Source organism: Panthera uncia, chromosome E1 (genome assembly GCF_023721935.1).
Source record: "Panthera uncia isolate 11264 chromosome E1, Puncia_PCG_1.0, whole genome shotgun sequence".
NCBI lineage: Eukaryota > Metazoa > Chordata > Mammalia > Carnivora > Felidae > Panthera > Panthera uncia.
The window spans coordinates 8,249,312-8,265,950 of record NC_064814.1 but is presented as its reverse complement, the minus strand read 5'-3'; the positions used below and the strand labels follow the sequence as shown (position 1 = coordinate 8,265,950).

At 39.6% G+C, this 16,639-nt stretch overlaps 1 protein-coding gene across 2 annotated transcripts in view; it reads right to left on the bottom strand.

Moving 5' to 3' along the window:
• SKAP1 (src kinase associated phosphoprotein 1) overlaps window positions 1-16,639 on the bottom strand; it is a 277,155-nt gene that overhangs the window by 216,248 nt on the left and 44,268 nt on the right. For both annotated transcript variants that reach the window (XM_049637518.1, XM_049637519.1), the window contains exon 3: window positions 2,605-2,630. In XM_049637518.1, coding sequence (XP_049493475.1) covers window positions 2,605-2,630 — 26 coding nt within the window. The remainder of the gene's footprint in view (window positions 1-2,604; window positions 2,631-16,639) is intronic.

Sequence of the window (16,639 nt, the reverse complement as noted above, 5' to 3'; positions counted from 1 at the left end):
TTAAGCAACTTGTTAAGGTCACATGACCTTTAGCTAAATGTTTTGGGTGGGATTTGAACCAGGTCTGTCAAGACTCAACGTCCATGCCCTTTCTACCATGGCATGTTTCTTCTCTAGACTAGGGACAAGACTCTCCCTAACACTATTCAATGGTCACCCTTCTACCACCTTAAACCTGGGGTTTAATGGAATGATGGGTAAGAAAGAGTTTGTTTGCAATCTTTTCTATCTCGGGGCAGTCCATCCTCCCAAGCATCTTTCTTTAAAGGTGACCCTTTCAACACATTGTACCAACTCATCACAGACTTTCCCATAACCAGATGTTTAAATGTGTACTACTAAAGAGATGTGTAAATAAGAGATCTTTTATAATTAAGAACTATTTTCCTCCCAGGCACCAGACTCTAGTTTAGTCCAAATATCCTGAAGAACACAGGTGTGTATTTAGGCAAATGCACGGAGTTAATAAAATTCATCCCATCACCTTCCTGCATGAGGATCCTGCCATAGATAAAAATGGTAAGAAAGTTTGAGGCCATCATTTCTGTCCTTTCTCATTCCCTTCCCAATACTCCCTAGTCTTCCAGGGCTTTTTAAATTCTTTTGCCAGCTGTTCTCTTATTTACATATTCTTATTCTTTTCATATCCCTAAAATGTCCTATAGTGCCTTCCAGAGACCTGTTAGTGCCCCCCTGCCCCGCACACTCTGCCAGTTTCTGAATGTGCAATCAGCTAAGATCTGATCAAAAGAGCAAGGTAAAAGATACTCCGTCAAAAAAATGTCTTAGGGGGAAGAGCAAGGCTGGGGCCAAGACATAAGTATGGGTTTTCCAACTTGATCTTTCCTTACTTGTGCTTCCAAATGAGCAAAGAATTTGCTACCTATATCCAATCATTGTTGAGAAGCAAATAGAGTTGTCTGTTCTAAGTAAACTCTTCAATTGTTCCGTTGGTTACTCTACCTCTGTCCTCTAAGAGAGAAAGGCTGTGTAGAAGTTGCCATAAACTGGAAGGTGACTGCAATGCCACCACTACAAGAATCTGGTAAGATCTGCCCTTTGTCTCTGTGGTCCCATATAGTCTCCTGTGTTAAACTCCAAAGTATCTTCTCTTCACAACACATTACTATGCTGTATCTCTGACACCAATTCTTTATTTCTCCTTTAGGTAATTAATTCTACTCTCACAGTTCCATTCGTTTCTGCCAGTTCACATTCACGTTCTAGCCCCTGTGGATTTTGGTTAACATCTGTTAAACCCTGAACTATAGAGGGCCATTGCCTGAAGAGCATATTTCATAGTCTGCAAAGCAAACTGCTACATTATTACATATAATTCTCTATTCTCAGTCTATGTTTTTAGCCATAAATGCTTTAGGACAGTGAGATACACAGTAATACATCACATTATTTAAAATATTATAAATTTAAAAAATATTATAAATACTACAACCAATGTACAAGAGTCAAAAGCCTTTAAAAGTGTAAGGTATTTATTTCTGACTGTTTTTAAAGAAAACCTTATATAGACTTGAAATACACTAAAAGTGTGAGCTAGGAAAATTAAAATTTTCATATAACTAATATCATTCCTCACAATTTGAATTTCTCTATGGTATTACTGCTCACTGACAATGGATACACTGACAATATTAAGAGCAAAAAAAAAAAAAAACCTGGAAAAGTTTGCAATTGATTAAAAAAAGTTTTAGAGCAAAATAGTTCATAAAACTATTTGCAAGCTTGATCTAAAACACTCTGTGATTCTCTGAAAAAATGAAAATCCCCCATTTATAATAGGTTAATAATCAATATTCAGAATGAGGTTTCTGACATTCTCAATCAGAGTACTAAAAAGGAAAAAAATGCATATAGTTGAAAGACACCCCCTCAAACTGAATTCAGGCAAAAAAAAAAAATCCAATTTTGAACCTTTTAAAAATATGTTCTAATCCTGTCCTTTTTTTTTTTTTAATTTTGCACACAGCTGTCTGTTGTAGTTTTTAGAATCATGCCAGATGCTGGGTTCATCAAGCAAAAGCAGGAAAACAATGGTTTGAAAGCAATTAGAAGCACCGAGGCTGCAGTGAGGCTCATATTAAAATGTGATAACACTGTTCTAGTGGGAATTTCAACACTACTCTATTTCTGACATTTCTCTGCTGCCAGACAGGCAGGCTGCGTGGAAGACCACTGTGACCAAGGAGGTAACAAACTGGAATTTATTTCTGGAGCAAATGAAGGATTAGCTGAGTTGGAGCCCTCCCAAGGTTTTTATTATGGACTCGGCCACCATTTTATTTGAATGCTACTGGATCCTGTTGGCATCTAACAAAGCTCAAGGAGTAAAAGCATATTATAGCTTTGGTTTGATAAAATAATCTAGCACCAATCCACTCAGAAGGCAGATGCATCACAGCCTCTTGTTGCTAAAAAGCAGGGCAGGGGAGCCCAGCAGGGTGAAGGTTAATTAAACACTCCACTAACTTTCCTTAGATATGGCTAATACCATTCTGTGTAGAAGCTTGTTTAGAAGACACAGAAGTAAACAATACCATCCACACATTTTTAGTGTGAAACCATAAATGGTCAAAAAGCACTCACCTTGGGGCTGAAAATCCCAATAGTACCTGAAATACAAGGAAAAGAATGGAAATAAGTCAAACATATGGTAGATACAGCACCTAGCCCAAAAAGCTTGCTAAATAGTCAATAACCAGCCACGCCACTACCCACTCTGAGAAAAACCAAAGCGTCCCTGAGATTTGGAAGATTCTCAATGGCCTGAAGGCAACATTTAACTCACTGTAATTCAGAAAATTTTGACCATATTGCTGGAAAGGTCCTGAGAGGTTACCTAGCCATCCATGGTCCAGAGTTTCTCATCAGGAGCCCTACAGGCTTTGAGTATGACAATTCTTTGTTGTGACCTGTCCTGTGTATTACAGGACAATCAGCATCACTGGTCCTTGGCACCAAACACCAGTGGCACTCCCACTTATAATGACAGCCAAACAGCATCCCCCCACCCCCCAAAACATCCTCAAATACTTCTAGGCATAAATTCTTAATTTTACAGGTGAAACCCAAACAACTGACTTAAGGTCACCTAACGTTTGAGTGTCTATGCCAGGATTGGGGCTCTTACAATTCACTGTGTCATTCCATCACCTCTTTTATTTTGGGATATCATTGGCAAAGCCAACAACCCTTAAAGTCTTAAACCTAATGAAATGGCAGTAGCAGAAAGGATCATTTGTAAGTCACCTACTTGGAATCTAATAGCACTTTCCCCCATAGAAGCAATGTTATATATGGCGGCTACCCACAAAAGTCTACTGTACTTTGGATTCCATTTCCTCCTGCCTTCACAGGAACCTTACATTATTCTGTATTGATTTCCTTTTGTATATATTCAACCTCTTCCTCTCAATGTGGCCCTTTCCATCAGTATTTATGCTTGTATAAAAATAAAGCAAACCCTCCCTCACTTTCTTCATATCCCTCCATCTGCTATCCTCTTTCCCTTCATATCACAGTGAAATTTTCAAGAAGTGTTGTCTGTAGTTTCTCTCTGTTTTCTCACCTCCCACTCACTCCCCAACATACTCCAATCTTGCTTATAGTAACCACACATTAATTCCTGTCATGGACATAGTGAATTCCATGCCACTAAATAGAATGGATATTTTTCTATCCTCATCTTAACGTCTCAGGAATGTGTATGTGCATTTGAGCACCTTTTTCCTTGGCAGAGAGTCCAGAGTTATTTTTTAAATCAAATTCTTAAAAGAAATCCATAACCCAAAAAAAGATTAAGAAAAAGGCAATACATAGGTAATAATGGAGTGTCTTCCAGCATACCCACAACTGAAATAAGGTGAGGCTACTTGAGAGAGTATCATCCCAGTGAGTATCTAGGTTATTTCTTTATAAGACAAAAATTCAGAAAATGGAAAAGAAGGAGATAAGTGGGGAGTATGTTGCCATAATTCAAGATGAATTTGTGGGAAACTACGAAAGATAGGAAGAGAAGATGGTGAAGCCTCCTGGTTGACTTCTCGTATTCCTTTCTTTTCCCAGAACAGTTCCGGGCTGGCAATCAGGTGAAGAGAAATGTAAGATACTTGGATGATAGGGCAGGGAAAGTTCAGGACAGCTCTGACATGTGCAGTGGAAAGACAGAGAGGGAATAAGAGGAAGAGGTGGGAAGGGTAAAGCAGCAACAGCTGGGAAGAAGGGTGTCCATGCTGATATAAAGGCATATGGAGATTGAAAGTGGCTGTAACTTAAGTTGCATAAATTAGTATGATGGGTCAATCTCGCCCTGGCAGACAGCGCAGCTTCCCACTGTACCTGGCCACTGTGAAGAGTTTTTCCATAAAACTCCTTTCTATAAAAAACAGCTAATCAAGCAAATCATCAAAGGGATAAGCAACTTTCCATCTTCTCTTGTGCCACAGCTCTAGCCCCTGATTCCTATAGTTACCCAACCTCCAGTTCAATAGAAATAGAAATTAGAATGTGAGTCTGTGCAAGCGTATGTGTGTGTGTGTGTGTGTGTGTGCACATGTATGCATGCATGCGTGTGTGCACTTCTCTTGCCAAAATGGATATGAAGGCAACAGCAGGAACTTTGCTAACCAATGTGGTTCTCATTTATTGACCCAGAAAAAAAATGGAGCCATGCTGTGGCAGTTTAAAGGCCAACTCTTGGCAAATTATTAAGTAGGCAAAATATGTTATTGATGATCTCAACCTCTTCTTTTGTCCTCTCTCCCCCACAACCCCTACTACAATGCACACACATATCTTCAGTTCCCCTCTCTACCTACTGTAAAGTGCCCCTGGGTTCCTGCTTTCTCTTTTTAGTTAAGAAGATCTTATAAGTTCACATAACGCTTATGTTTTATTTTTTAAATTTTATTTTAAAGGGGATGGAGATGAGCAGAAGGAAAGAGAGAGAGAATCTTAAGCAGGCTCCACACTCAGCATGGAGCCCAACGCAGAGCTTGATCCCTCAACCCTGGGATCATGACCTGAGCCAAAATCAAGAGTTGGACATTCAACTGACTGAGCCACCCAAGCACCCCACCAAGAGTATTGCTTTTGCCAATCATAGCTGTATCATATGAAGGCTGATTACTAAGAAATAATTCAACTTAATGGTATTAAATAAAGTAGCAGGTCTATCTAGTTGATGTTAAATAGCAGAATCCACTTTAATCTTGATGATGTTGTAATTAAATATTTCTGCCAATAAAAATCATATGTAGAATTTGATGTGGAATGGCATGAAGTGGAATGTTAGTTCCCTTCATTTTCAGAAGGTATAAAACAATCCTGCTACCCTACCTTTCCCCCTTCTTCTTACCCTAAGCCTTAATTGTGCAACAACCCTCAAGAAGTTTGTTCACACACACACCTCTACCCCACAGCTCACAGAGGATACTTCTTTTTAGAAGTAAGGCGAGAGGTGAGCAACCTCATCCCTCACTGGAAGGCACTATGGATTATTCTTTGCTGAACACAACACATTTAAAGTTTTGATCTTGTTTCATTAAACATATCCTATAGATGGCCTTCATCACATTCTCTGGAAAGATGACTCCACACTAGAGAATTCTATGCTCTTTAGGAGGCATTTAGTCAAATCCAGCCAACAGCTTCTAATTCTTTTCCTTCATTCTGAAAACAATTATCCCTTAGCCGGAGACTCCAACAAGTCTGAAACTAGAAATTTTAAACCAAAATGCAAATACCACAATAGAATTATATAGAAGAAAAAGCATAGGCACATGCACACACGCGTGCGCGCACACACACACACACACACACACACACAGAGTTGTGTTTATCCTAAAAGCCTCTGAGAATTTCATATCAGGCCTGTGCAGATAGATAACAAACACTTCTTTAATCTTCCCTTTGAAGCTTCAGCTTCAATATGAAAAGGAAGCTATCACTCCGCGGCAATATCCATACTCAACATCATCAGGTCCATGCAAATGATATTTGGAACTGGAAAAAGATGAGCACAGAATGAGCAGAGAGAAAATGCTGCAACCATATTGATGATTATTATTTTCACATTCAGTCAAAACAAATCCATCTTTACTTGTTCCTCAAAAAATGAAAATAGAAGAATAAAATTTCCTAACGGTCGGCTAGGCAGAATAGCCTAGAAAATTTACAGTTACATTACATGTCAGACAAAGTTTGCTATTTTTATTTTATTTTATTTTATTTTATTTTATTTTATTTTATATTTTATTTTATTTTATTTTCCAAATTTTATTTAAATTCTAGTTAGTTAACATGCAATGCAATATTTGTTGCATTCTACTTGTGTTTTTAAGTTAGGTTTTCAGTGAAACTTAGGGAAAGGTAACAGCAAATAAATTGAATTCACCATATTGAGGGGATCTTGAATCTATAGCAGCAGCAGTAGCAGTAGTAGTAATAGCAAGGACAGTAATAACAACATTAAGATTTCTCGAATATATTGCTGGACACTGTTCTAAATACTTCTCTTATATGAACCCACTTCCTCCACACTGTGTAACCCTATTATTATGCTCATTTAATAACTTAGGAAACCAAGGTATTGAGAGGGGAGATAACTTGCTCACGGTTTACTCAGCGCGTAATGAGGCAGACAAGTTTCCAATCTTAGCAACTAGTTCCAGAGCATACACTCTCATAAAAAATTGAGGAGGAAAGTCTTAAAAATATAATCTAATTTAAAAAACACTCAGCAAAATTCACTTTTTTCTCTAGATACATTTTACCATTGTAACAGAATTCAGTCACTCAATCAACAAATACTTGTTGAATGTCTTGTATATGACAAGTGTTTTGCTCTGGTGCCATGGACAAAATGGTGTCTAAAATACACAGAGTCCACCTGCTGATATATTTCAAACTGTAAACAAACTGATCTAGTTTGCTACTCAAGAGTCACAGAACACTAGATGTCTGCTAAAAATGAAGCTACTGACTCTTAATTATTAGACTGGAAAGTTGGGGTGGGTATCAAATTCTTGACTATGGAGCTAACCAATGAACATAGTTATTGAGATTAAAGTACTCAGAGCTTTCACCCCTCAGCTAGCTAATTAGATAGATCCTGGTGAAGTAGGTAAGACAAACTACTTTATCCTCTATTACTGAAAATATCTCAGAAAGAAAAATAATTCCATCTCTTGATTACAGCAAAGGTTAGCATATTCAGCACTTAACATATGCTAGGCATTGTGCTATGTATACATTTTATATGTATTATTTTATTTAACCTTCATCAAAACCCTATGAGGGCAGTACTATTACTATTTCCATTTTACAGATAAGGAAACTGAAACTCAGGAAGGCCAACAAACTTGACCAAAATCACACAGCTATTAAATGGCAGAACCAAGATTTGTATCCAGGTCTCCTTGGCTCAGAGTTCAAGCTCTTAAATTCCACATTAACTGTTTTTCTATTTACTGTAATATAGGAAATAAATCTACTATTAAGAGAAGGTATAATTGTTTTGTCAGACAGCTTAGCATCAGAGAGTAGTTAGACCAGACATCTTTAACTTGGAGCCCATAGTTGAGCCTTAGAAGACTCATAAACTCCCTAAAATTATGGGTTAAAATCAATCTATGTTTTCTTTTCCCTTGAAGAAGAGTCCATAAACTTCATTAGATTTCCAAAAATGTCAATAACTCTTTTCCTGCAAAATGATAAGACCCTCTGGGTTAGATGAATAAGGTTGCAATGACATTATAAAATAGCTACCCAGAAAGGCCAACATCTGTAATGTTATAAATCTAGAACATCTAGATGAATTTTTTTTGCAACTAACGTATTAAAGGTGTTATTTTACCTGTGACTTATGGAAATTTAAAACACATCATACATTCTCTGTCTTGTTAAGCCACCTGCTAAACAAAATTGAATCTCTTCTTAAGGATGTAAATTTGAACTTTGGTTTTTATACCAAAACAGTGGTGCCTTCTAAATGGATAGGCTGTCTGCGATACTCAAGGTCCAGAGATGACTTCTATTTCCCTCTTGACTATCTCTGTTCTCTGGTAATGGCTGTCTCCAAACAGACTGCCAAGAATGAAGTGTTATACTGATATTAGTAATGGAATCTTAGAATTCAAATGGAAACCTGGTTGACCAGGGCTTCAATGGCAAGTTGATAACACTAGCAAAACCCTTGCAAATGGCCTTGATCAGCCACATGTAGAGAGTTATATATGACCAAGGAAATGGCTTTTGTGAACAATACTAATAGTCTGTACACTACAGATATTTCCTAAAACTTCATTTCTCACTTTGGAAGATTCACTTGATTTCAAATTTTCTTTCTAGTACCAGTGTTTCATCTACTACCTTGCAAAAAGAATGGACAAGTGGCAAAGGGTAATATGGCCAACGACACCCAAGAACAGAAATGGGAAAAGAGCACCATCTGGTGGAAGTCTCTGGTGGAGGCCTCAGAGGCTGGGACCCAGGGGTTGGGGCACCAGTCTCAGAAATAGGCAGGAATGGGAAGTCCCCTGGAGGGGAGCTGGTGCCCCATCTAGCCCAGTACCTTCAATCCATCAAAAGAACAGGACCTTGTATCTGCCTACAAGAAGCTTACAATCTGGTCTAAACTATGAGATATTTATACATGAATGGATGTCAATCTAAGACAGTAAATAACAAATACTGTGGTAATAGCAGAGAAGCATGTAACTCATGTAACAGAAGGATCTGCCATAAGTTCATAGGTTCTCTTTTTGAACGTAATATTTCTGTGGTCTTGAGACTATATCCACAAATTTAAAAAATTGTTTTTAATGTTTATTTTTGAGAAAGAGACAGAGCATGAGCAGGGGAGGGTGAGAGAGAGAGAGAGAGAGAGAGACAGGATCTGAAGCAGGCTCCAGGCTCTGAGCTGTCAGCACAGAACCCAATACAGGGATCAAACCCACAAACATTGAGATCACGACCTGAGTCGAAATCGGATGCTTAACCGACTGAGCCACCCAGGTGTCCCTCTATACCCACAAATTTTAGAAACCTACTCTGGAAGACAACACAATGTTTTCTTACTTATGAACTGGTCACAATTCAACTTTCATTAAATAATAAACAAGCATTGTTATCCAATGTTGACAGTATTGATTTTTTGGAAGTCTGTTCCCAGACAATAATAAAGAAATAAAATAAAACCTTACTCACCATTAGAGTCTTCCATAACACTTCCACTACATGAAATCCCTGCCACAGTCAATCCAACATCCACTCGGATTCCAACAGTAAGAGATCTACACGCTTTCCTCAATTAGTCAATGATTATGGTCTTTCACCACATCACTGAAAACCTGCATTCAAATATCCCTTCTCCTTTGTTCTAGCATCAGGACTGCAAATTGTGGTTGTATGTCTCATAATCTCCATGCTCCCTACGTGTAATAGGCAACCAATTATCACTCGATGAACTATTAAAGAAAAATGCCAGCCAGGTATATTGTGACCAAATAAATGACTATAAATGTCAAGTCGGAGTTTAGATTTTTTTTTCTTTCTGTAGATAAAGGGGAGCAGCTGAAGAACTGGTTGTCGGGTTGGTTGGTTGGCTTGCTTGTTTTTAAGGACAGGGAATGAGGTCCACTGTGATCAAACCAGCAGAAATGTGCAGCCTGGAGGGGAAGGAGAAAGCCTGAGAGACAGTTTACTGAAGACCAAGAAGAGGGACAAGAGATTTGACAACAGATTTGGAGGCAGGCTGGGAATAGACTGTCAAGAGGAAAACGAGAGATATCTTTTGGTTCCAAACTTGTGTGTTGGAGAGAACAAGGCAGCAATCACCTACAAAGAAATCCAGCTGATCACCATGTTTTAAACTGTAGTATCTTGGGCTCTGCCATTTGTGTCTGTGTTGATGCTTGGAACCTAATTTTATTTTATTTTTGCCTGCTTCAGGTTAATAGCTACTCTTGGACCACCAAGACTCCTAGTTATCTGATTAGTAAATAACTGCTATCTGCATGACACTGTGACTGTGGACCCTATACTCATTGAATTTTACAGCTGAAAGGACACTGAAGGTCATTTAATCCAGGCCATCACTTTATAGATGGGAAAACGAAGTATGGAGAGGTTATCTGATTGCATCATAGAAGTTTAGAAGTCCACATTGTGAAGCTACCACAGTTTATCTTGTGCAGAATCAGGGGGCAGGTTCAAAAACATGATATTCACTCGAAAATTCCTTTGGTATTTACCTTGTTTTGAACATGATCACATTATTCACCTGAGAGCAAATGTTACATAAAAATATTTAAGCTGGACTAGTTCTTAGAGCTCATCTAGGCAGAGTGCATTTCTCAACATTAACATGCCAACATACCATCTATATCTCAAGTTATGAAGGCTGCATTCACTCTCTCAAACATTAATAAATCTCTACGATTTGCCAGACACTGTGAGGGACTGAGAGTACAGAAAGCCCCAACTGTGAGACTGTTTGGCTGGAATGGTCAAATTGTGCAGGAGTGATTTGATTGGCACGAAACACACACAAGGTAAAAACTAGGGCCAGAAGAACCCAGGTCTGGCTAATGCCAGAACCTATCTTACTGCTTGCAGATAAGGGTTGCTGAGGGAGGATCTGGGATCAGATAGAGGAGGATGCCTGGTAGGGGAGGGAGGGGGGGGGTCACAGAGAGGCCAGGCCCAGGATGCAGAGGGGCCAGGCCCCTCAGAACAGATGGCAGAGGCCCAAAGCAGGCATGTTTGAGAAGGGGATACGGCAAGATTCTGAGTGGTTTCCAACCTGCAAGCCTCTTTTTTATCTTGTGAAGTAGGCAATGATGTCATTCAAGAGTGATATGATAAATCTGCTAAGGACTGGGGAGCAGGGTGGGAGGAGAGGAAATTAGAAATGTTGCTAAGAGGAAGCATGTAAAGTAACTGCCAGGTGTCATTAAGGGCTCGGCTGGGGTTGGAAACTAAGACTTACTAAGTCCCACTGCATAATTTTTCTTCAGCACTGAGTAGCTGCCCAAGTATAAAAGCAGAGAAGGTGGATGGATAGTTGAATTGATCTGAGGTTAAGGTTCTTCTAGGCTTGTGAGATGAAGGACAAGAAAGTAAGAGAAGACTGGATGGAGGGCATGTCCTGGGGCTTAGGCTGGGGCAGGAGGGAGAGACACCAATTGCCAAAGACTTGACTGTAATGTCTGTACCTAGTGGAGACTTTTCACAATCAATTAAAATATCCCAAAACAGGAAATAGCATTATTCTTCTCTTTGCTCTCAGGACTCTCCTCTGTCCCACCAGTCTCAAACCTCTCCTACCTCTTGTTCCCCGTTTTAATGGATGACATCTCTGCCCACCCAACTGAAACTCAGGAACTGCCTCTTCACCTCTTTCTCTATTCCTGTGGACAGCCCATCAAACACCAAGACCTGTAAATTCTACTCCCTTTATATCTTTTAATCTAGCTCCTATGTCTACAGACGCTGGATTCATTCAAGCCCTCAAGATGCCTGACTCATACTGATATCACCACATCCTAAGACGTCCACCTGCCACCCTGCTCCTCCCTGACCCATTCTCCCAGTGCTGATGAAGAAGGAAGTGATGAGCAAAGTCTTTGCAGACAAGTCTGGGTCAGAGTCCCAGCTTCTCCACCTTCTAGCTGTCAGACTTTGGCTGCAGCCTCAGTTTCCTCATCTTTTTTTTTTTAATTGAGTTATAGTTGACACACAATGTTACATTAGTTTCAGGTGTACAACACAGTGACTCCACAAGTCTATACATTATACTGTGCTCACCACAAGTGTAGTACCACCTGTCATGACACAATGCTATTACAACATCACTAACTATATTCCCTGTGCTGTACCTTTTATTCTTATGACTTACTCATTCCATAACTAGAAGCCTGTATCCCCCACTCCCCTTCCACCATTTTGCCCATTGCCCCACCCCCTCCTTTGGTTTCATCTTTAAAATGGAAATAAAAGCTATACCTGCCTTGTATGGTTTTGGGGAGGGTTAATTGAGATAATGCGCATGAAGAGCTGAGCACTAGGCCTGGCACCTGGCAGGCCTTTGGTAAATGTCAGCTGTAATGTCATTACCACCATGTTATTCTAATGACCTAAAGTGCAAACCCAGTCTTATCATTCCCCTGCTTGAAATCCTGCAGTGGTTTACCCCAGCTCTAGCTTTGAGGCTCTCCCCTCCTCTGTTCACACTGCTGCTCTCACACGTCTCTGCTCTCTCTGCCAGCACACTTTCTCCATCGTGCCCCTTCTTCTCCCAGTGAACCCTTGGTGGTCCTCTGGTGCTCCCATAGCACCTCTGTGTATGCCTCTGAGCAACACCTACAATACTGCATCGCAGTCCTCTTGTCTCTCTATGTCACTGAGCCCTCAGGGCGCAGTGGCACAGAAATTGGGCTCAGTAAATGCTTGCTAAGGAAGTGAATGGACACGAGAAACAGAAGGGCCGTCTGAGTTCAGCCTAAGTGAAGCACAGAGCTCATTTCAGGGAGGGGTCAGAGACAAGGCTGGAGGCACAGGCAGCAGGCAAGGCTCTCCAAGCAATGCCATGGGGTATGGATTTTATCCCAAAGAAAATGGGGAAGGATACTTTCATTTCCCTCTAAATTACTCACACGAAGGCAAGAGGGAAAACCAGGAAGAAAACCAAAGGAGGAGAAGACAAGGAAGAAGAGAAAGAGAAAAAATAAGAATACTTTGTTAAGTTAAAACCTTTATCCAAACGAAGAGTTTTTCCCCTTCAAAGACTGGCTTCAAAAAATAACCACAATATGACTGGCAAAAATATACTTCAAAAGACACGACCGAATACACATTGTAGTGGCAAGAATCCAATATATAAATACAATCAATTTGTTTCTTCATTAAAAGCTTTCATGAAGAAAATGATTTAATACAAATGCTAAAGCTACTGACACAGATTAATTGAAAAATAACAACAGAATCCTAATTAAAGACATAATATTATTTCACTCATTCATACCACTCCAAAATCTGAATAATTAAATATATAAAAATAGAATCTAAAATGCAGGCTTCTACTGGTAACCACTCTAAAAGCTACAGTGAATTACTTACTGAAATTTTCAAAAACCTCATGCCCTTATATATACACTTTCTTCCAGTTAGGAACTGAGATACACACAGAAATTCAGAGATCATTTTTAAGTTGTTTCAGTTTTGCCCTCAACTTGAGTTTTTTTCCTAATTACACAAGATTCTATACTAGAATATCACTTTCCCATTTATTTCTTTGTACCGTATCTATAGCAGTCATAGTTAAATCCTTACAGGAGGGTCCCAATTATCCAAATCATAAAGAATGGAACTGCATGATCTAAAGGCTAATGACGAAAAGAAAAGAAAAGAAAGGAAAAGAAAAAAATAAAGACTAGTGACTATGTGACCAGTTCTATGGCTGTATCAATATGAACCAGGGGTCACCAGCAGTTCAACTACAATCAATCAGTCAATCTTAGAACTTACCTGACCCATCATGGGGCCAGGACTTTGGTTCTGTCCCACTTCAAGGGATTTTTCAGCATCAGAAATGTCTCCACATGTTGCCAGGCCACATATAAGTGCAAAAGACAGTAGGCAAACATCATGCCAAAGGAAGGACCAAGGCCAGCTGCTGCTGACCGTATCCCTATGCCCCACCCTACAAGTCAATTAGGCTAAAATGTTGTCGGCTACTTGCTGGTCTTAAGCCCTGTTGGTAAAATTTTCCTGTCAATGATCCCCAATCATACTGGGGGACCCTCCTCACCACCCAACTAACAGCCTCAACTCACACTTCCCTGTCAAATCCTTCTTCCTTCCTTCCCCTTCATTATTAAAATTCATTTGAAAACCAAAGTAGTCCCTTACCTTAAAAAAAAAAAAAAAAACTTCTGATAAAGATTTTTACATATACTTGCCTGATTTTAAGACTCTCCTGGAGCCCTTATTGAAACATGAATTCCCAGAGATCACCCCAGACCTAGTAAATTAGCATCTCCAGGGTAGAGACCTAGAAAACTATTTTTTAGCAAGATCCTCAGGTAATTCATATGATGGGGCAAGCTTGGAAAACATTATAAAGGAAATGGGTATTTTGCCAATGGTTGTCTGTTAAGAAAATTCTAGACAGGTAGGCCCCAGTTCAAGTATAGTCTGTGCTCCATTTCCAGTTGTTTGGACCTTGGAATGCATTTTCCTAATGAAACAAAATAATAGTGTTAAGTATTCTGGGCCAGTTTCAAAAACCCATGAAATCTTAAAAACAAAACAAAACAGAACAGTGATTAAATCTTGTTAACAGATCTGAAGTATAGTAGATACAATCTTTCATTTACAAACCAATCACATTTCAGAAGTTGAAGCATAAAGTTGGCTAATTTTTCTGTAAAGTTCCGAGAAATGGTTAGGTTACCTGGCTATCCATAAAAGCTTATTAAGCTTAACATAACAAACCATAACAAACCAAAGCCAGCTATAGAACCAAGGATATAAACATGAGCTTGGTGTCCTCAAAGCAAAAGATAATGAGAAGGAGAAATGATATGCCTTCCTTCTCTGGGCATAGGAAACATAGGCAAACTCTGACATTCTTACCCTCTATTCTCTTTGCAACCATCTCCCACCTCCCAGGTGCCAAGGATTCACATGTTATCCATAGCTCCCTACTAAAGCATCAGCTTACATACCCCTGCCCAGAGCTTTCCTCTCTCAAATTACCTACTTCTCTCAAATCCAGTCAAAGCTCTCATTTCCAACGTTTGGTTCCATCCAATCTTTTCCAGGTATCTCTCCAATTACTTCCTTATGCTTAAGAAACCAAATTACCCTTTGGTTCCCAAACATGGCTAAACTTTACCTTCTCTGTATCTTTGTACCTGCTATTTCTGGGTGCCATGTACCTCACCAAAACCCATCCTTTTCAACCCCCAGCCAAGCCATGTGCCATCTCATAGCCCTGAAGTTTTCTCAGATCCCCTCAGCCAGAACTGACTTCTTTCTCTGGGATTTCACAGTACAATCTATGTGTACCTCTTCTAAAGCTTTAGCCACAGTATATCTTGAGTTATAGTTATTTATGCATGCTTTTACATCTTTCCCATTGGGTTGTAAGTTTCTTGGGAATATTTTTGGGGTATCTAATTAAGTAACATGGGTTATATTAGGCACTTTTATGCAGGACAACAATCCTACTAGATGCATGTATTGTGTAATTATTTGGTTTATCCAGCTCAAAAATAATTTACGGGAAGACTGGAATCTGTGTCATATTCACCACAAAAATGCTTTGCAAATAGTATACGCTCAATAAACATTGAATGAATGAATGAATGAATAAAGTTATACTCTTTGCTTTTTATAAAGAAATTGAGCCTCAAAAGAGTGCTGGCCCAACAATCATACCGCCTGGGTTCAAATCCCAATTCCAGACCCTAACAGTTGTGTAACCTTGAGAAAGTCGGTTACCTCTCTGAATCTGTTTTCTCATCTGCTAATAGGGATTATTCAATATTCATCTCACACACCTATGGGGAGAATTAAATGGGATAATGTGTGTAAAGCCCTTGACAACGGGACTGGCATACAGTGCATGTGCAATGAATGTTGGCTCTGTCATTCTTTTTTTTCAACGTTTTTTTTTTTTTTTTTTTTAATTTATTTTTGGGACAGGGAGAGACAGAGCATGAACGGGGGAGGGGCAGAGAGAGAGGGAGACACAGAATCGGAAACAGGCTCCAGGCTCCGGGCCATCAGCCCAGAGCCTGATGCGGGGCTCGAACTCACGGACCGCGAGATCGTGACCTGGCTGAAGTCGGACGCTTAACCGACTGCGCCACCCAGGCGCCCCTGGCTCTGTCATTCTTAAATCACAGATGTTAGAGTCTCTGAAGCCCTCATTCTTCCCAAGGAAAAGGATCCTCTGATGCTTTGATAACCCTCAGTGTACCTAACACTGTTCATTACACATAAAAAGTTGGTTCAACAACTCACTGGCCACTGAATTTCCCAAGCACAGTCATCTTAACCAAAAGTTACAAGAAAACCATTAAACAGGGCTAATGCACATGCATGTGCACTCAAAAGTCTCTTAACCCTCCAGGTGAATTTGTATTTTAAAATAAGGTGATGAGCCTAAATAAATTTCTAAATGGTGAGACTCCAGGTATGTAACAAATTGAAATCAAACATTTCAGACCTTCTATAGAAGATATCTGTGAGCAGTGGTCTACATGCTGGCTCTGGTCATGAGTCTGGCCACTCACTGGCCCAGTAACTTCTTGAAAAACAGGGTTATGTCATGTGTGAGACTGTCTTGATTGCCTGGCATCATTCCCAACAGAGAGTAAACAAAGAGCCAATAAATATTTAAGCAAATTAACTGCTTCCAGTTTGTAATCTTCATCCTGCTCTTAGGTGATTCCATTTCTCTTTATGACCAACATAAAACTCAATCATGGTGACTGATGTTTTGCGAAGGAGGAAGTGAGGGGTTTACTCAAGCACCATCACTTTGGGAAACTAGTCCCACAAACCCAAATGTTTTACTAGTCACACAAAGTGTAGATAATCCTTTTCTAAT